Genomic DNA, 17,831 nt, shown 5'->3' with positions numbered 1-17,831 from the left:
TAGCGTCTCATTCACGTTTCCTCTCTTTCCCTCCCTGTCGTCCTTCTATCCCAGAATGGTAATGAGCAGACCCGGAGGCGCCTGGCGGTGTACTGTCTGAAGGATGCCTACCTGCCCCTGCGTCTGCTGCAGAAGCTGATGTGTGTAATCAACTACATGGAGATGGCCAGAGTCACCGGGGTTCCCCTCACATACCTGCTCTCCAGAGGCCAGCAGATCAAAGTGGTGTCCCAGCTACTGCGGCAGGTGAGACACACACACTCTTTCTCTCAATATACATTCCTAGAACACACGTTCTCACCTGAATGTTTGGGACCTGGAAAATGATGTAATCTGTGTGTGTGTGTTAGGCAATGAAACAGGGTCTGGTCATGCCAGTGGTGAAGCCTGAGGGAGGTGAAGACTACACTGGAGCTACAGTCATTGAGCCAGAGAAAGGGTGAGTAACACTGCTCTGAAGACTACTGGAGTTACAGTCATTGAGACAGGGTGAGTAACACTGCTCTGAAGACTACTGGAGTTAGTCATTGAGACAGGGTGAGTGACACTGCTCTGAAGACTACTGGAGTTACAGTCATTGAGACAGGGTGAGTGACACTGCTCTGAAGACTACTGGAGTTACAGTCATTGAGACAGGGTGAGTGACACTGCTCTGAAGACTACTGGAGTTACAGTCATTGAGACAGGGTGAGTGACACTGCTCTGAAGACTACTGGAGTTACAGTCATTGAGACAGGGTGAGTGACACTGCTCTGAAGACTACTGGAGTTAGTCATCGAGACAGGGTGAGTGACACTGCTCTGAAGACTACTGGAGTTACAGTCATTGAGACAGGGTGAGTAACACTGCTCTGAAGACTACTGGAGTTACAGTCATTGAGACAGGGTGAGTGACACTGCTCTGAAGACTACTGGAGTTAGTCATTGAGACAGGGTGAGTAACACTGCTCTGAAGACTACTGGAGTTACAGTCATTGAGACAGGGTGAGTGACACTGCTCTGAAGACTACTGGAGTTAGTCATCGAGACAGGGTGAGTAACACTGCTCTGAAGACTACTGGAGTTACAGTCATTGAGACAGGGTGAGTAACACTGCTCTGAAGACTACTGGAGTTACAGTCATTGAGACAGGGTGAGTGACACTGCTCTGAAGACTACTGGAGTTAGTCATTGAGACAGGGTGAGTAACACTGCTCTGAAGACTACTGGAGTTAGTCATTGAGACAGGGTGAGTAACACTGCTCTGAAGACTACTGGAGTTACAGTCATTGAGACAGGGTGAGTAACACTGCTCTGAAGACTACTGGAGTTACAGTCATTGAGACAGGGTGAGTAACACTGCTCTGAAGACTACTGGAGTTACAGTCATTGAGACAGGGTGAGTAACACTGCTCTGAAGACTACTGGAGTTACAGTCATTGAGACAGGGTGAGTGACACTGCTCTGAAGACTACTGGAGTGACAGTCATTGAGACAGGGTGAGTGACACTGCTCTGAAGACTACTGGAGTTACAGTCATTGAGACAGAGACAGGGTGAGTAACACTGCTCTGAAGACTACTGGAGTTAGTCATTGAGACAGGGTGAGTGACACTGCTCTGAAGACTACTGGAGTTAGTCATTGAGACAGAGACAGGGTGAGTAACACTGCTCTGAAGACTACTGGAGTTACAGTCATTGAGACAGGGTGAGTAACACTGCTCTGAAGACTACTGGAGTTAGTCATTGAGACAGGGTGAGTAACACTGCTCTGAAGACTACTGGAGTTACAGTCATTGAGACAGGGTGAGTAACACTGCTCTGAAGACTACTGGAGTTACAGTCATTGAGACAGGGTGAGTGACACTGCTCTGAAGACTACTGGAGTTAGTCATTGAGACAGAGACAGGGTGAGTAACACTGCTCTGAAGACTACTGGAGTTACAGTCGTTGAGACAGGGTGAGTAACACTGCTCTGAAGACTACTGGAGTTACAGTCATTGAGACAGGGTGAGTAACACTGCTCTGAAGACTACTGGAGTTACAGTCATTGAGACAGGGTGAGTAACACTGCTCTGAAGACTACTGGAGTTACAGTCGTTGAGACAGGGTGAGTAACACTGCTCTGAAGACTACTGGAGTTAGTCATTGAGACAGGGTGAGTAACACTGCTCTGAAGACTACTGGAGTTAGTCATTGAGACAGGGTGAGTAACACTGCTCTGAAGACTACTGGAGTTACAGTCATTGAGACAGGGTGAGTGACACTGCTCTGAAGACTACTGGAGTTACAGTCATTGAGACAGGGTGAGTGACACTGCTCTGAAGACTACTGGAGTTACAGTCATTGAGACAGGGTGAGTGACACTGCTCTGAAGACTACTGGAGTTAGTCATTGAGACAGGGTGAGTAACACTGCTCTGAAGACTACTGGAGTTACAGTCATTGTGATTTTAGCTTGAATGTTTTGTTGTTTGTGTATTAATGTAATCTTATATTGATAGATTTTTATTTGACAGTTCAACAAATATACAAATATAACACAGTAAAGTCAATGACTTATTTCCATTGTGGTCCCTTTATGTATTTCACTGTCTTTGACTGCTATGTGGGTAAAAACATCAACTTGAACTTGTTATCTCTCTCTGGGTTCTCCAGATACTACAGCGTTCCCATCGCCACCCTGGATTTCTCCTCCCTCTATCCCTCCATCATGATGGCCCACAACCTCTGTTACACCACCCTGCTTCAGAAGGGCTCAGCAGAGAAGCTGGGGTGAGAGAGTCACTCTTGTTGTGTCGTTTCACTAACCAGGGCTCACCAACCCTGTTCCTGGAGAGATACCTTCCTGTAGGTTTTAACGCCAACCTTGTTCCTGGAGAGATACCGTCCTGTAGGTTTAACTCCAACCCTGTTCCTGAAGAGTTACCGTCCTGTAGGGTTTAACTCCAACCCTGTTCCTGGAGAGATATTTTCCTGTAGGGTTTAACTCCAACCCTGTTCCTGGAGAGATACCTTCCTGTAGGGTTTAACTCCAACCCTGTTCCTGGAGAGCTACCATCCTGTAGGGTTTAACTCCAACCCTGTTCCTGGAGAGCTACCATCCTGTAGGGTTTAACTCTAACCCTGTTCCTGGAGAGCTACCATCCTGTAGGGTTTAACTCCAACCCTGTTCCTGGAGAGATATTTTCCTGCAGGGTTTAACTCCAACCCTGTTCCTGGAGAGATACCTTCCTGTAGGGTTTAACTCCAACCCTGTTCCTGGAGAGATACCCTCCTGTAGGTTTTAACTCCAACCCTGTTCCTGGAGAGATACCGTCCTGTAGGTTTTAACTCCAACCCTGTTCCTGGAGAGATACCGTCCTGTAGGGTTTAACTCCAACCCTGTTCCTGGAGAGATACCGTCCTGTAGGGTTTAACTCCAACCCTGTTCCTGGAGAGATCCCTTCCTGTAGGTTTTCATTCCAACCCTGTTCCTGGAGAGATATTTTCCTGTAGGGTTTAACTCCAACCCTGTTCCTGGAGAGATATTTTCCTGTAGGTTTTCATTCCAACCCTGTTCCTGGAGAGATACCTTCCTGTAGGGTTTAACTCCAACCCTGTTCCTGGAGAGTTACCCTCCTGTAGGTTTTAACGCCAACCCTGTTCCTGGATAGCTACCCTCCTGTAGGTTTTAACTCCAACCCTGTTCCTGGAGAGATACCTTCCTGTAGGGTTTAACTCCAACCCTGTTCCTGGAGAGATACCGTCCTGTAGGTTTTAACTCCAACCCTGTTCCTGGAGAGATACCGTCCTGTAGGGTTTAACTCCAACCCTGTTCCTGGAGAGATACCTTCCTGTAGGTTTTCATTCCAACCCTGTTCCTGGAGAGATATTTTCCTGTAGGGTTTAACTCCAACCCTGTTCCTGGAGAGATATTTTCCTGTAGGTTTTCATTCCAACCCTGTTCCTGGAGAGATACCTTCCTGTAGGGTTTAACTCCAACCCTGTTCCTGGAGAGTTACCCTCCTGTAGGTTTTAACGCCAACCCTGTTCCTGGATAGCTACCCTCCTGTAGGTTTTAACTCCAACCCTGTTCCTGGAGAGATACCTTCCTGTAGGGTTTAACTCCAACCCTGTTCCTGGAGAGCTACCCTCCTGTAGGGTTTAACTCCAACCCTGTTCCTGGAGAGATACCTTCCTGTAGGGTTTAACTCCAACCCTGTTCCTGGAGAGATATTTTCCTGTAGGTATTCATTCCAACCCTAATCTAGCTACGGCAGGGCTCTGCAACAGGTGGCTGTGAAAACCCCAGCTAGTTTTTTTGACTGCATCCTTGATTGGTCGACCTAGGTAGATTTTGTGAGTGACATGGGTGTCTTGTCTCCTTAGTCTGACCCCAGAGGACTTCATCAAGACTCCCACAGGAGACCTGTTTGTTAAGAGCTCGGTGAGGAAGGGACTTCTGCCTGATATCCTGGAGGACCTGCTCTCTGCCAGGAAGAAGTAAGCACTGACCCGGAGTCAGCTGAAACAAGGGTCTATGCACATCTCTTAGGTTTCTCAATCTGATCTAGGATCAGTAACACTGCTATAGAGTATATGAGGGCTGTCTTTATGCAGACTATTCCTCTTAGAATTTTGGGTTTGTTTGCGTCTTTGTGTTTCCTGTCTTGATTGAACATTGAACTGTTTCTGTTTAACTTAATGTGTAATTGCTTGCTGGTCTTGAGATGCAGGGCTCCCTTGCCAAATAGACTTGTTTCTATATGGGACTCCCTGCTTAAATACAGGTTACATAAATATAATGGCCAAAAGATGGCTTGGGGAAGACAGGTGGTTCTTGTAGATTTCTGACATTTTAAGTGTGCTGTTAACCCAGGTTCTTAGTCATTTCACTCGCCCGAAAGATAATTCAAATCAAATGTATTTATAAAGCCCTTCTTACATCAGCTGATATCTCAAAGTGCTGTACAGAAACCCAGCCTAAAACCCCAAACAGCAAGCAATGCAGGTGTAGAAGCACGGTGGCTAGGAAAAACTCCATAGAAAGGCCAAAACCTAGGAAGAAACCTAGAGAGGAACCAGGCTATGAGGGGTGGCCAGTCCTCTTCTGGCTGTGCCAGGTGGAGATTATAACAGAACATGGCCAAGATGTTCAAATGTTCATAAATGACCAGCATGGTCAAATAATAATAATCACAGTAGTTGTCGAGGGTGCAGCAAGTCAGCACCTCAGGAGTACATGTCAGTTGGGTTTTCATAGTCAATCATTGAGAGTATCTCTACCGCTCCTGCTGTCTCTAGAGAGTTGAAAACAGCAGGTCTGGGACAGGTAGCACGTCCGGTGAACAGGTCAGGGTTCCATAGCCGCAGGCAGAACAGTTGAAACTGGAGCAGCAGCATGGCCAGGTGGACTGGGGACAGCAAGGAGTCGTCATGCCAGGTAGTCCTGAGGCATGGTCCTAGGGCTCAGGTCCTCAGAGAGAGAAAGAAAGAGAGAATTAGAGAGAGCATACTTAAATTCACACGGGACACCAGATAAGACAGGAGAAGTACTCCAGCTATAACAAACTGACCCTAGCCCCCCGACACATAAACTACTGCAGCATAAATACTGGAGGCTGAGACAGGAGGGGTCAGGAGACACTTTGGCCCCATCCGATGATACCCCCGGACAGGGCCAAACAGGCAGGATATAACCCCACCCACTTTGCCAAAGCACAGCCCCCACACCACTAGAGGGATATCTTCAACCACCAACTTACCATCCTGAGACAAGGCCGAGTATAGCCCACAAAGATCTCCACCACAGCACAAACCAAGGGGGGGCGCCAACCCAGACAGGAAGACCACGTCAGTGACTCAACCCATTCAAGTGACGCACCCCTCCTAGGGACGGCATGAAAGAGCACCAGTAAGCCAGTGACTCAGCCCCTGTAACAGGGTTAGAGGCAGAGAATCCCAGTGGAGAGAGGGGAACCGGCCAGGCAGAGACAGCAATTCAACTCTTGTGCCATCAAATGACCAAAGCTGAGTTGTATATGAGCCAATTCATCCTGGACACAAGTCCTTCCATGCAGACCTGAACAAACATAACAAACAGTGAATGAACAGTGCTTAACAAATGGAAGTTGTGGTTGTTATTTCTGACCCCCTTTCCATGTCTTCAGGGCCAAAACGGAGCTGAAAAAGGAAACGGATCCTTTCAAGAAACAGGTCCTTGACGGCCGACAGCTCGCTCTTAAAATCAGCGCCAACTCCGTCTATGGCTTTACAGGGGCTCAGGTGGGCAAGCTGCCCTGCCTTGAGATCTCACAGGTGAGCACCCTGCCCAGTTTCCTCAAGCTCAGTGTCTCAAAGTGGAAACTGGGACCAGGACCCCAGGCCAGTGGAGCTGTAGGCATCCAGACAATGTCCTGTTTGTATTTACATACCCAGCCAACACCATGTCTTGAGACATAAAGATGTCTAGATGTCTTTGGACACGTCTTAAGACGTCTTGGAAATACCAATGTTCCTAACCTCTCCCTGTGTTTCCAGAGTGTCACCAGTGTTCCTAATCTCTCCCTGTTTTTTCCAGAGTGTCACCAGTGTTCCTAATCTCTCCCTGTGTTTCCAGAGTGTCACCAGTGTTCCTAACCTCTCCCTGTGTTTCCAGAGTGTCACCAGTGTTCCTAACCTCTCCCTGTGTTTCCAGAGTGTCACCAGTGTTCCTAATCTCTCCCTGTGTTTCCAGAGTGTCACCAGTGTTCCTAACCTCTCCCTGTGTTTCCAGTGTGTCACCAGTGTTCCTAACCTCTCCCTGTGTTTCCAGTGTGTCACCAGTGTTCCTAACCTCTCCCTGTGTTTCCAGTGTCACCAGTGTTCCTAACCTCTCCATGTGTTTCCAGTGTCACCAGTGTTCCTAACCTCTCCCTGTGTTTCCAGTGTCACCAATGTTCCTAACCTCTCCCTGTGTTTCCAGAATCACCAGTGTTCCTAACCTCTCCCTGTGTTTCCAGAGTGTCACCAGTGTTCCTAACCTCTCCCTGTGTTTCCAGAGTGTCACCAGTGTTCCTAACCTCTCCCTGTGTTTCCAGAGTGTCACCAGTGTTCCTAACCTCTCCCTGTGTTTCCAGTGTCACCAGTGTTCCTAACCTCTCCCTGTGTTTCCAGAGTGTCACCAGTGTTCCTAACCTCTCCCTGTGTTTCCAGTGTCACCAGTGTTCCTAACCTCTCCCTGTGTTTCCAGTGTGTCACCAGTGTTCCTAACCTCTCCCTGTGTTTCCAGAGTGTCACCAGTGTTCCTAACCTCTCCCTGTGTTTCCAGAGTGTCACCAGTGTTCCTAACCTCTCCCTGTGTTTCCAGAGTGTCACCAGTGTTCCTAACCTCTCCCTGTGTTTCCAGAGTGTCACCAGTGTTCCTAACCTCTCCCTGTGTTTCCAGTGTCACCAGTGTTCCTAACCTCTCCCTGTGTTTCTAGTGTCACCAGTGTTCCTAACCTCTCCCTGTGTTTCCAGTGTGTCACCAGTGTTCCTAACCTCTCCCTGTGTTTCCAGTGTCACCAGTGTTCCTAACCTCTCCCTGTGTTTCCAGAGTGTCACCAGTGTTCCTAACCTCTCCCTGTGTTTCCAGTGTCACCAGTGTTCCTAACCTCTCCCTGTGTTTCCAGAATGTCACCGGTGTTCCTAATCTCTCCCTGTGTTTCCAGAGTGTCACCAGTGTTCCTAACCTCTCCCTGTGTTTCCAGAGTGTCACCAGTGTTCCTAACCTCTCCCTGTGTTTCCAGAGTGTCACCAGTGTTCCTAACCTCTCCCTGTGTTTCCAGAGTGTCACCAGTGTTCCTAACCTCTCCCTGTGTTTCCAGAGTGTCACCAGTGTTCCTAACCTCTCCCTGTGTTTCCAGAGTGTCACCAGTGTTCCTAACCACTCCCTGTGTTTCCAGTGTCACCAGTGTTCCTAACCTCTCCCTGTGTTTCCAGTGTCACCAATGTTCCTAACCTCTCCCTGTGTTTCCAGAGTCACCAGTGTTGCTAACCTCTCCCTGTGTTTCCAGTGTCACCAGTGTTGCTAACCTCTCCCTGTGTTTCCAGTGTCACCAGTGTTCCTAACCTCTCCTTGTGTTTCCAGTGTCACCAGTGTTGCTAACCTCTCCCTGTGTTTCCAGTGTCACCAGTGTTCCTAACCTCTCCCTGTGTTTCCAGAGTGTCACCAGTGTTCCTAACCTCTCCCTGTGTTTCCAGAGTGTCACCAGTGTTCCTAATCTCTCCCTGTGTTTCCAGAGTGTCACCAGTGTTCCTAACCTCTCCCTGTGTTTCCAGTGTGTCACCAGTGTTCCTAACCTCTCCCTGTGTTTCCAGAGTGTCACCAGTGTTCCTAACCTCTCCATGTGTTTCCAGTGTCACCAGTGTTCCTAACCTCTCCCAGTGTTTCCAGTGTCACCAATGTTCCTAACCTCTCCCTGTGTTTCCAGAGTGTCACCAGTGTTCCTAACCTCTCCCTGTGTTTCCAGAGTGTCACCAGTGTTCCTAACCTCTCCCTGTGTTTCCAGTGTCACCAGTGTTCCTAACCTCTCCCTGTGTTTCCAGTGTGTCACCAGTGTTCCTAACCTCTCCCTGTGTTTCCAGTGTCACCAGTGTTCCTAACCTCTCCCTGTGTTTCCAGAGTGTCACCAGTGTTCCTAACCTCTCCCTGTGTTTCCAGTGTCACCAGTGTTCCTAACCTCTCCCTGTGTTTCCAGAATGTCACCGGTGTTCCTAATCTCTCCCTGTGTTTCCAGAGTGTCACCGGTGTTCCTAACCTCTCCCTGTGTTTCCAGAGTGTCACCAGTGTTCCTAACCTCTCCCTGTGTTTCCAGAGTGTCACCAGTGTTCCTAACCTCTCCCTGTGTTTCCAGAGTGTCACCAGTGTTCCTAACCTCTCCCTGTGTTTCCAGAGTGTCACCAGTGTTCCTAACCTCTCCCTGTGTTTCCAGAGTGTCACCAGTGTTCCTAACCTCTCCCTGTGTTTCCAGAGTGTCACCAGTGTTCCTAACCTCTCCCTGTGTTTCCAGAGTGTCACCAGTGTTCCTAACCTCTCCCTGTGTTTCCAGTGTCACCAATGTTCCTAACCTCTCCCTGTGTTTCCAGAATCACCAGTGTTCCTAACCTCTCCCTGTGTTTCCAGTGTCACCAGTGTTCCTAACCTCTCCCTGTGTTTCCAGAGTGTCACCAGTGTTCCTAACCTCTCCCTGTGTTTCCAGTGTGTCACCAGTGTTCCTAACCTCTCCCTGTGTTTCCAGAGTGTCACCGGTGTTCCTAACCTCTCCCTGTGTTTCCAGAGTGTCACCGGTGTTCCTAACCTCTCCCTGTGTTTCCAGAGTGTCACCGGTGTTCCTAACCTCTCCCTGTGTTTCCAGAGTGTCACCGGTGTTCCTAACCTCTCCCTGTGTTTCCAGAGTGTCACCGGTGTTCCTAACCTCTCCCTGTGTTTCCAGAGTGTCACCAATGTTCCTAACCTCTCCCTGTGTTTCCAGTGTCACCAGTGTTCCTAACCTCTCCCTGTGTTTCCAGTGTCACCAATGTTCCTAACCTCTCCCTGTGTTTCCAGAGTCACCAGTGTTGCTAACCTCTCCCTGTGTTTCCAGTGTCACCAGTGTTGCTAACCTCTCCCTGTGTTTCCAGTGTCACCAGTGTTCCTAACCTCTCCTTGTGTTTCCAGTGTCACCAGTGTTGCTAACCTCTCCCTGTGTTTCCAGTGTCACCAGTGTTCCTAACCTCTCCCTGTGTTTCCAGAGTGTCACCAGTGTTCCTAACCTCTCCCTGTGTTTCCAGAGTGTCACCAGTGTTCCTAATCTCTCCCTGTGTTTCCAGAGTGTCACCAGTGTTCCTAACCTCTCCCTGTGTTTCCAGTGTGTCACCAGTGTTCCTAACCTCTCCCTGTGTTTCCAGAGTGTCACCAGTGTTCCTAACCTCTCCATGTGTTTCCAGTGTCACCAGTGTTCCTAACCTCTCCCAGTGTTTCCAGTGTCACCAATGTTCCTAACCTCTCCCTGTGTTTCCAGAGTGTCACCAGTGTTCCTAACCTCTCCCTGTGTTTCCAGTGTCACCAGTGTTCCTAACCTCTCCCTGTGTTTCCAGAGTGTCACCAGTGTTCCTAACCTCTCCCTGTGTTTCCAGAGTGTCACCAGTGTTCCTAACCTCTCCCTGTGTTTCCAGAATCACCAGTGTTCCTAACCTCTCCCTGTGTTTCCAGTGTCACCAGTGTTCCTAACCTCTCCCTGTGTTTCCAGAGTGTCACCAGTGTTCCTAACCTCTCCCTGTGTTTCCAGTGTGTCACCAGTGTTCCTAACCTCTCCCTGTGTTTCCAGAGTGTCACCGGTGTTCCTAACCTCTCCCTGTGTTTCCAGAGTGTCACCGGTGTTCCTAACCTCTCCCTGTGTTTCCAGAGTGTCACCGGTGTTCCTAACCTCTCCCTGTGTTTCCAGAGTGTCACCGGTGTTCCTAACCTCTCCCTGTGTTTCCAGAGTGTCACCGGTGTTCCTAACCTCTCCCTGTGTTTCCAGAGTGTCACCGGTGTTCCTAACCTCTCCCTGTGTTTCCAGAGTGTCACCGGTGTTCCTAACCTCTCCCTGTGTTTCCAGAGTGTCACCGGTGTTCCTAACCTCTCCCTGTGTTTCCAGAGTGTCACCGGTGTTCCTAACCTCTCCCTGTGTTTCCAGAGTGTCACCAATGTTCCTAACCTCTCCCTGTGTTTCCAGAATCACCAGTGTTCCTAACCTCTCCCTGTGTTTCCAGTGTCACCAGTTCTGCTAACCTCTCCCTGTGTTTCCAGTGTCACCAGTGTTCCTAACCTCTCCTTGTGTTTCCAGTGTCACCAGTGTTGCTAACCTCTCCCTGTGTTTCCAGTGTCACCAGTGTTCCTAACCTCTCCCTGTGTTTCCAGAGTGTCACCAGTGTTCCTAACCTCTCCCTGTGTTTCCAAAGTGTCACCAGTGTTCCTAATCTCTCCCTGTGTTTCCAGAGTGTCACCAGTGTTCCTAACCTCTCCCTGTGTTTCCAGTGTGTCACCAGTGTTCCTAACCTCTCCCTGTGTTTCCAGAGTGTCACCAGTGTTCCTAACCTCTCCATGTGTTTCCAGTGTCACCAGTGTTCCTAACCTCTCCCAGTGTTTCCAGTGTCACCAATGTTCCTAACCTCTCCCTGTGTTTCCAGAATCACCAGTGTTCCTAACCTCTCCCTGTGTTTCCAGAGTGTCACCAGTGTTCCTAATCTCTCCCTGTGTTTCCAGAGTGTCACCAGTGTTCCTAACCTCTCCCTGTGTTTCCAGAGTGTCACCAGTGTTCCTAACCTCTCCCTGTGTTTCCAGTGTCACCAGTGTTCCTAACCTCTCCCTGTGTTTCCAGTGTGTCACCAGTGTTCCTAACCTCTCCCTGTGTTTCCAGTGTCACCAGTGTTCCTAACCTCTCCCTGTGTTTCCAGAGTGTCACCAGTGTTCCTAACCTCTCCCTGTGTTTCCAGTGTCACCAGTGTTCCTAACCTCTCCCTGTGTTTCCAGAATGTCACCGGTGTTCCTAATCTCTCCCTGTGTTTCCAGAGTGTCACCGGTGTTCCTAACCTCTCCCTGTGTTTCCAGAGTGTCACCGGTGTTCCTAACCTCTCCCTGTGTTTCCAGAGTGTCACCGGTGTTCCTAACCTCTCCCTGTGTTTCCAGAGTGTCACCAGTGTTCCTAACCTCTCCCTGTGTTTCCAGAGTGTCACCAGTGTTCCTAACCTCTCCCTGTGTTTCCAGAGTGTCACCAGTGTTCCTAACCTCTCCCTGTGTTTCCAGAGTGTCACCAGTGTTCCTAACCACTCCCTGTGTTTCCAGTGTCACCAGTGTTCCTAACCTCTCCCTGTGTTTCCAGTGTCACCAATGTTCCTAACCTCTCCCTGTGTTTCCAGAGTCACCAGTGTTCCTAACCTCTCCCTGTGTTTCCAGTGTCACCAGTGTTGCTAACCTCTCCCTGTGTTTCCAGTGTCACCAGTGTTGCTAACCTCTCCCTGTGTTTCCAGTGTCACCAGTGTTCCTAACCTCTCCCTGTGTTTCCAGTGTCACCAGTGTTGCTAACCTCTCCCTGTGTTTCCAGTGTCACCAGTGTTCCTAACCTCTCCCTGTGTTTCCAGAGTGTCACCAGTGTTCCTAACCTCTCCCTGTGTTTCCAGAGTGTCACCAGTGTTCCTAATCTCTCCCTGTGTTTCCAGAGTGTCACCAGTGTTCCTAACCTCTCCCTGTGTTTCCAGTGTGTCACCAGTGTTCCTAACCTCTCCCTGTGTTTCCAGTGTGTCACCAGTGTTCCTAACCTCTCCCTGTGTTTCCAGTGTGTCACCAGTGTTCCTAACCTCTCCCTGTGTTTCCAGAGTGTCACCAGTGTTCCTAACCTCTCCATGTGTTTCCAGTGTCACCAGTGTTCCTAACCTCTCCCAGTGTTTCCAGTGTCACCAATGTTCCTAACCTCTCCCTGTGTTTCCAGAATCACCAGTGTTCCTAACCTCTCCCTGTGTTTCCAGTGTCACCAGTGTTCCTAACCTCTCCCTGTGTTTCCAGAGTGTCACCAGTGTTCCTAACCTCTCCCTGTGTTTCCAGTGTCACCAGTGTTCCTAACCTCTCCCTGTGTTTCCAGTGTGTCACCAGTGTTCCTAACCTCTCCCTGTGTTTCCAGTGTCACCAGTGTTCCTAACCTCTCCCTGTGTTTCCAGAGTGTCACCGGTGTTCCTAACCTCTCCCTGTGTTTCCAGAGTGTCACCGGTGTTCCTAACCTCTCCCTGTGTTTCCAGAGTGTCACCGGTGTTCCTAACCTCTCCATGTGTTTCCAGAGTGTCACCAGTGTTCCTAACCTCTCCCTGTGTTTCCAGAGTGTCACCAGTGTTCCTAACCTCTCCCTGTGTTTCCAGTGTGTCACCAGTGTTCCTAACCTCTCCCTGTGTTTCCAGTGTGTCACCGGTGTTCCTAACCTCTCCCTGTGTTTCCAGAGTGTCACCGGTGTTCCTAACCTCTCCCTGTGTTTCCAGAGTGTCACCGGTGTTCCTAACCTCTCCCTGTGTTTCCAGAGTGTCACCGGTGTTCCTAACCTCTCCCTGTGTTTCCAGAGTGTCACCGGTGTTCCTAACCTCTCCCTGTGTTTCCAGAGTGTCACCGGTGTTCCTAACCTCTCCCTGTGTTTCCAGTGTCACCAGTGTTCCTAACCTCTCCCTGTGTTTCCAGTGTGTCACCGGTGTTCCTAACCTCTCCCTGTGTTTCCAGTGTGTCACCGGTGTTCCTAACCTCTCCCTGTGTTTCCAGTGTCACCGGTGTTCCTAACCTCTCCCTGTGTTTCCAGAGTGTCACCGGTGTTCCTAACCTCTCCCTGTGTTTCCAGAGTGTCACCGGTGTTCCTAACCTCTCCCTGTGTTTCCAGAGTGTCACCGGTGTTCCTAACCTCTCCCTGTGTTTCCAGAGTGTCACCGGTGTTCCTAACCTCTCCCTGTGTTTCCAGAGTGTCACCGGTGTTCCTAACCTCTCCCTGTGTTTCCAGAGTGTCACCGGTGTTCCTAACCTCTCCCTGTGTTTCCAGAGTGTCACCGGTGTTCCTAACCTCTCCCTGTGTTTCCAGAGTGTCACCGGTGTTCCTAACCTCTCCCTGTGTTTCCAGAGTGTCACCGGTGTTCCTAACCTCTCCCTGTGTTTCCAGAGTGTCACCGGTGTTCCTAACCTCTCCCTGTGTTTCCAGAGTGTCACCGGTGTTCCTAACCTCTCCCTGTGTTTCCAGAGTGTCACCGGTGTTCCTAACCTCTCCCTGTGTTTCCAGAGTGTCACCGGTGTTCCTAACCTCTCCCTGTGTTTCCAGAGTGTCACCGGTGTTCCTAACCTCTCCCTGTGTTTCCAGAGTGTCACCGGTGTTCCTAACCTCTCCCTGTGTTTCCAGAGTGTCACCGGTGTTCCTAACCTCTCCCTGTGTTTCCAGAGTGTCACCGGTGTTCCTAACCTCTCCCTGTGTTTCCAGAGTGTCACCGGTGTTCCTAACCTCTCCCTGTGTTTCCAGAGTGTCACCGGTGTTCCTAACCTCTCCCTGTGTTTCCAGAGTGTCACCGGTGTTCCTAACCTCTCCCTGTGTTTCCAGAGTGTCACCGGTGTTCCTAACCTCTCCCTGTGTTTCCAGAGTGTCACCGGTGTTCCTAACCTCTCCCTGTGTTTCCAGAGTGTCACCGGTGTTCCTAACCTCTCCCTGTGTTTCCAGAGTGTCACCGGTGTTCCTAACCTCTCCCTGTGTTTCCAGAGTGTCACCGGTGTTCCTAACCTCTCCCTGTGTTTCCAGAGTGTCACCGGTGTTCCTAACCTCTCCCTGTGTTTCCAGAGTGTCACCGGTGTTCCTAACCTCTCCCTGTGTTTCCAGAGTGTCACCGGTGTTCCTAACCTCTCCCTGTGTTTCCAGAGTGTCACCGGTGTTCCTAACCTCTCCCTGTGTTTCCAGAGTGTCACCGGTGTTCCTAACCTCTCCCTGTGTTTCCAGAGTGTCACCGGTGTTCCTAACCTCTCCCTGTGTTTCCAGAGTGTCACCGGTGTTCCTAACCTCTCCCTGTGTTTCCAGAGTGTCACCGGTGTTCCTAACCTCTCCCTGTGTTTCCAGAGTGTCACCGGTGTTCCTAACCTCTCCCTGTGTTTCCAGAGTGTCACCGGTGTTCCTAACCTCTCCCTGTGTTTCCAGCGTGTCACCGGTGTTCCTAACCTCTCCCTGTGTTTCCAGAGTGTCACCGGTGTTCCTAACCTCTCCCTGTGTTTCCAGAGTGTCACCGGTGTTCCTAACCTCTCCCTGTGTTTCCAGAGTGTCACCGGTGTTCCTAACCTCTCCCTGTGTTTCCAGAGTGTCACCGGTGTTCCTAACCTCTCCCTGTGTTTCCAGAGTGTCACCGGTGTTCCTAACCTCTCCCTGTGTTTCCAGAGTGTCACCGGTGTTCCTAACCTCTCCCTGTGTTTCCAGAGTGTCACCGGTGTTCCTAACCTCTCCCTGTGTTTCCAGAGTGTCACCGGTGTTCCTAACCTCTCCCTGTGTTTCCAGAGTGTCACCGGTGTTCCTAACCTCTCCCTGTGTTTCCAGAGTGTCACCGGTGTTCCTAACCTCTCCCTGTGTTTCCAGAGTGTCACCGGTGTTCCTAACCTCTCCCTGTGTTTCCAGAGTGTCACCGGTGTTCCTAACCTCTCCCTGTGTTTCCAGAGTGTCACCGGTGTTCCTAACCTCTCCCTGTGTTTCCAGAGTGTCACCGGTGTTCCTAACCTCTCCCTGTGTTTCCAGAGTGTCACCGGTGTTCCTAACCTCTCCCTGTGTTTCCAGAGTGTCACCGGTGTTCCTAACCTCTCCCTGTGTTTCCAGAGTGTCACCGGTGTTCCTAACCTCTCCCTGTGTTTCCAGAGTGTCACCGGTGTTCCTAACCTCTCCCTGTGTTTCCAGAGTGTCACCGGTGTTCCTAACCTCTCCCTGTGTTTCCAGAGTGTCACCGGTGTTCCTAACCTCTCCCTGTGTTTCCAGAGTGTCACCGGTGTTCCTAACCTCTCCCTGTGTTTCCAGAGTGTCACCGGTGTTCCTAACCTCTCCCTGTGTTTCCAGAGTGTCACCGGTGTTCCTAACCTCTCCCTGTGTTTCCAGAGTGTCACCGGTGTTCCTAACCTCTCCCTGTGTTTCCAGAGTGTCACCGGTGTTCCTAACCTCTCCCTGTGTTTCCAGAGTGTCACCGGTGTTCCTAACCTCTCCCTGTGTTTCCAGAGTGTCACCGGTGTTCCTAACCTCTCCCTGTGTTTCCAGAGTGTCACCGGTGTTCCTAACCTCTCCCTGTGTTTCCAGAGTGTCACCGGTGTTCCTAACCTCTCCCTGTGTTTCCAGAGTGTCACCGGTGTTCCTAACCTCTCCCTGTGTTTCCAGAGTGTCACCGGTGTTCCTAACCTCTCCCTGTGTTTCCAGAGTGTCACCGGTGTTCCTAACCTCTCCCTGTGTTTCCAGAGTGTCACCGGTGTTCCTAACCTCTCCCTGTGTTTCCAGAGTGTCACCGGTGTTCCTAACCTCTCCCTGTGTTTCCAGAGTGTCACCGGTGTTCCTAACCTCTCCCTGTGTTTCCAGCGTGTCACCAGTGTTCCTAACCTCTCCCTGTGTTTCCAGAGTGTCACCAGTGTTCCTAACCTCTCCCTGTGTTTCCAGCGTGTCACCAGTGTTCCTAACCTCTCCCTGTGTTTCCAGCGTGTCACCAGTGTTCCTAACCTCTCCCTGTGTTTCCAGCGTGTCACCAGTGTTCCTAACCTCTCCCTGTGTTTCCAGAGTGTCACCAGTGTTCCTAACCTCTCCCTGTGTTTCCAGAGTGTCACCAGTGTTCCTAACCTCTCCCTGTGTTTCCAGAATGTCACCAGTGTTCCTAACCTCTCCCTGTGTTTCCAGAGTGTCACCAGTGTTCCTAACCTCTCCCTGTGTTTCCAGAGTGTCACCAGTGTTCCTAACCTCTCCCTGTGTTTCCAGAGTGTCACCAGTGTTCCTAACCTCTCCCTGTGTTTCCAGAGTGTCACCAGTGTTCCTAACCTCTCCCTGTGTTTCCAGCGTGTCACCAGTGTTCCTAACCTCTCCCTGTGTCACCAGTGTTCCTAACCTCTCCCTGTGTTTCCAGAGTGTCACCAGTGTTCCTAACCTCTCCCTGTGTTTCCAGAGTGTCACCAGTGTTCCTAACCTCTCCCTGTGTTTCCAGAGTGTCACCAGTGTTCCTAACCTCTCCCTGTGTTTCCAGAATGTCACCAGTGTTCCTAACCTCTCCCTGTGTTTCCAGCTTGTCACCAGTGTTCCTAACCTCTCCCTGTGTCACCAGTGTTCCTAACCTCTCCCTGTGTTTCCAGAGTGTCACCAGTGTTCCTAACCTCTCCCTGTGTTTCCAGAGTGTCACCAGTGTTCCTAACCTCTCCCTGTGTTTCCAGAGTGTCACCAGTGTTCCTAACCTCTCCCTGTGTTTCCAGAGTGTCACCAGTGTTCCTAACCTCTCCCTGTGTTTCCAGAGTGTCACCAGTGTTCCTAACCTCTCCCTGTGTTTCCAGAGTGTCACCAGTGTTCCTAACCTCTCCCTGTGTTTCCAGAGTGTCACCAGTGTTCCTAACCTCTCCCTGTGTTTCCAGAGTGTCACCAGTGTTCCTAACCTCTCCCTGTGTTTCCAGAGTGTTACCAGTGTTCCTAACCTCTCCCTGTGTTTCCAGAGTGTCACCAGTGTTCCTAACCTCTCCCTGTGTTTCCAGAGTGTCACCAGTGTTCCTAACCTCTCCCTGTGTTTCCAGAGTGTCACCAGTGTTCCTAACCTCTCCCTGTGTTTCCAGAGTGTCACCAGTGTTCCTAACCTCTCCCTGTGTTTCCAGAGTGTCACCAGTGTTCCTAACCTCTCCCTGTGTTTCCAGAGTGTCACCAGTGTTCCTAACCTCTCCCTGTGTTTCCAGAGTGTCACCAGTGTTCCTAATCTCTCCCTGTGTTTCCAGAGTGTCACCAGTGTTCCTAACCTCTCCCTGTGTTTCCAGAGTGTCACCAGTGTTCCTAACCTCTCCCTGTGTTTCCAGAGTGTCACCAGTGTTCCTAACCTCTCCCTGTGTTTCCAGAGTGTCACCAATGTTCCTAACCTCTCCCTGTGTTTCCAGAGTGTTACTGGGTTTGGCAGACAGATGATTGAGCAGACCAAACAGCTGGTGGAATCCAAGTACACCATCGCCAACGGTTACCAAGCCGATGCCAAGGTGAGAGAGGAGAGCGAGGACAGTCATTACATCATCCTAACCTGTCCTTTCTTTTGGGACCTTCATCCCTTTTTCTTCTTCTCCTTTAAGTTATTCTACTTTCATAACTGTCCTTGTCTGTCCTTGTCTGTCTGTCTGTCTGTGTCTGTCTGTC

The 17,831-nt window shown here is 50.3% G+C and overlaps 1 protein-coding gene across 1 annotated transcript in view; it reads left to right on the top strand.

Annotated features, from left to right (window-relative positions):
- The window catches only part of pold1 (polymerase (DNA directed), delta 1, catalytic subunit), a 48,000-nt gene that overhangs the window by 15,147 nt on the left and 15,022 nt on the right, over positions 1–17,831 (top strand). The window contains exons 13-18 of the mRNA XM_038988332.1: positions 55–246; positions 351–439; positions 2,635–2,751; positions 4,348–4,461; positions 6,129–6,276; positions 17,582–17,677. Coding sequence (XP_038844260.1) covers positions 55–246; positions 351–439; positions 2,635–2,751; positions 4,348–4,461; positions 6,129–6,276; positions 17,582–17,677 — 756 coding nt within the window. The remainder of the gene's footprint in view (positions 1–54; positions 247–350; positions 440–2,634; positions 2,752–4,347; positions 4,462–6,128; positions 6,277–17,581; positions 17,678–17,831) is intronic.

Source organism: Salvelinus namaycush, chromosome 3, assembly GCF_016432855.1.
Source record: "Salvelinus namaycush isolate Seneca chromosome 3, SaNama_1.0, whole genome shotgun sequence".
NCBI lineage: Eukaryota > Metazoa > Chordata > Actinopteri > Salmoniformes > Salmonidae > Salvelinus > Salvelinus namaycush.
The sequence above is the reverse complement of the archived record's forward strand: the minus strand, read 5'-3'. Positions and strand labels throughout refer to the sequence as shown.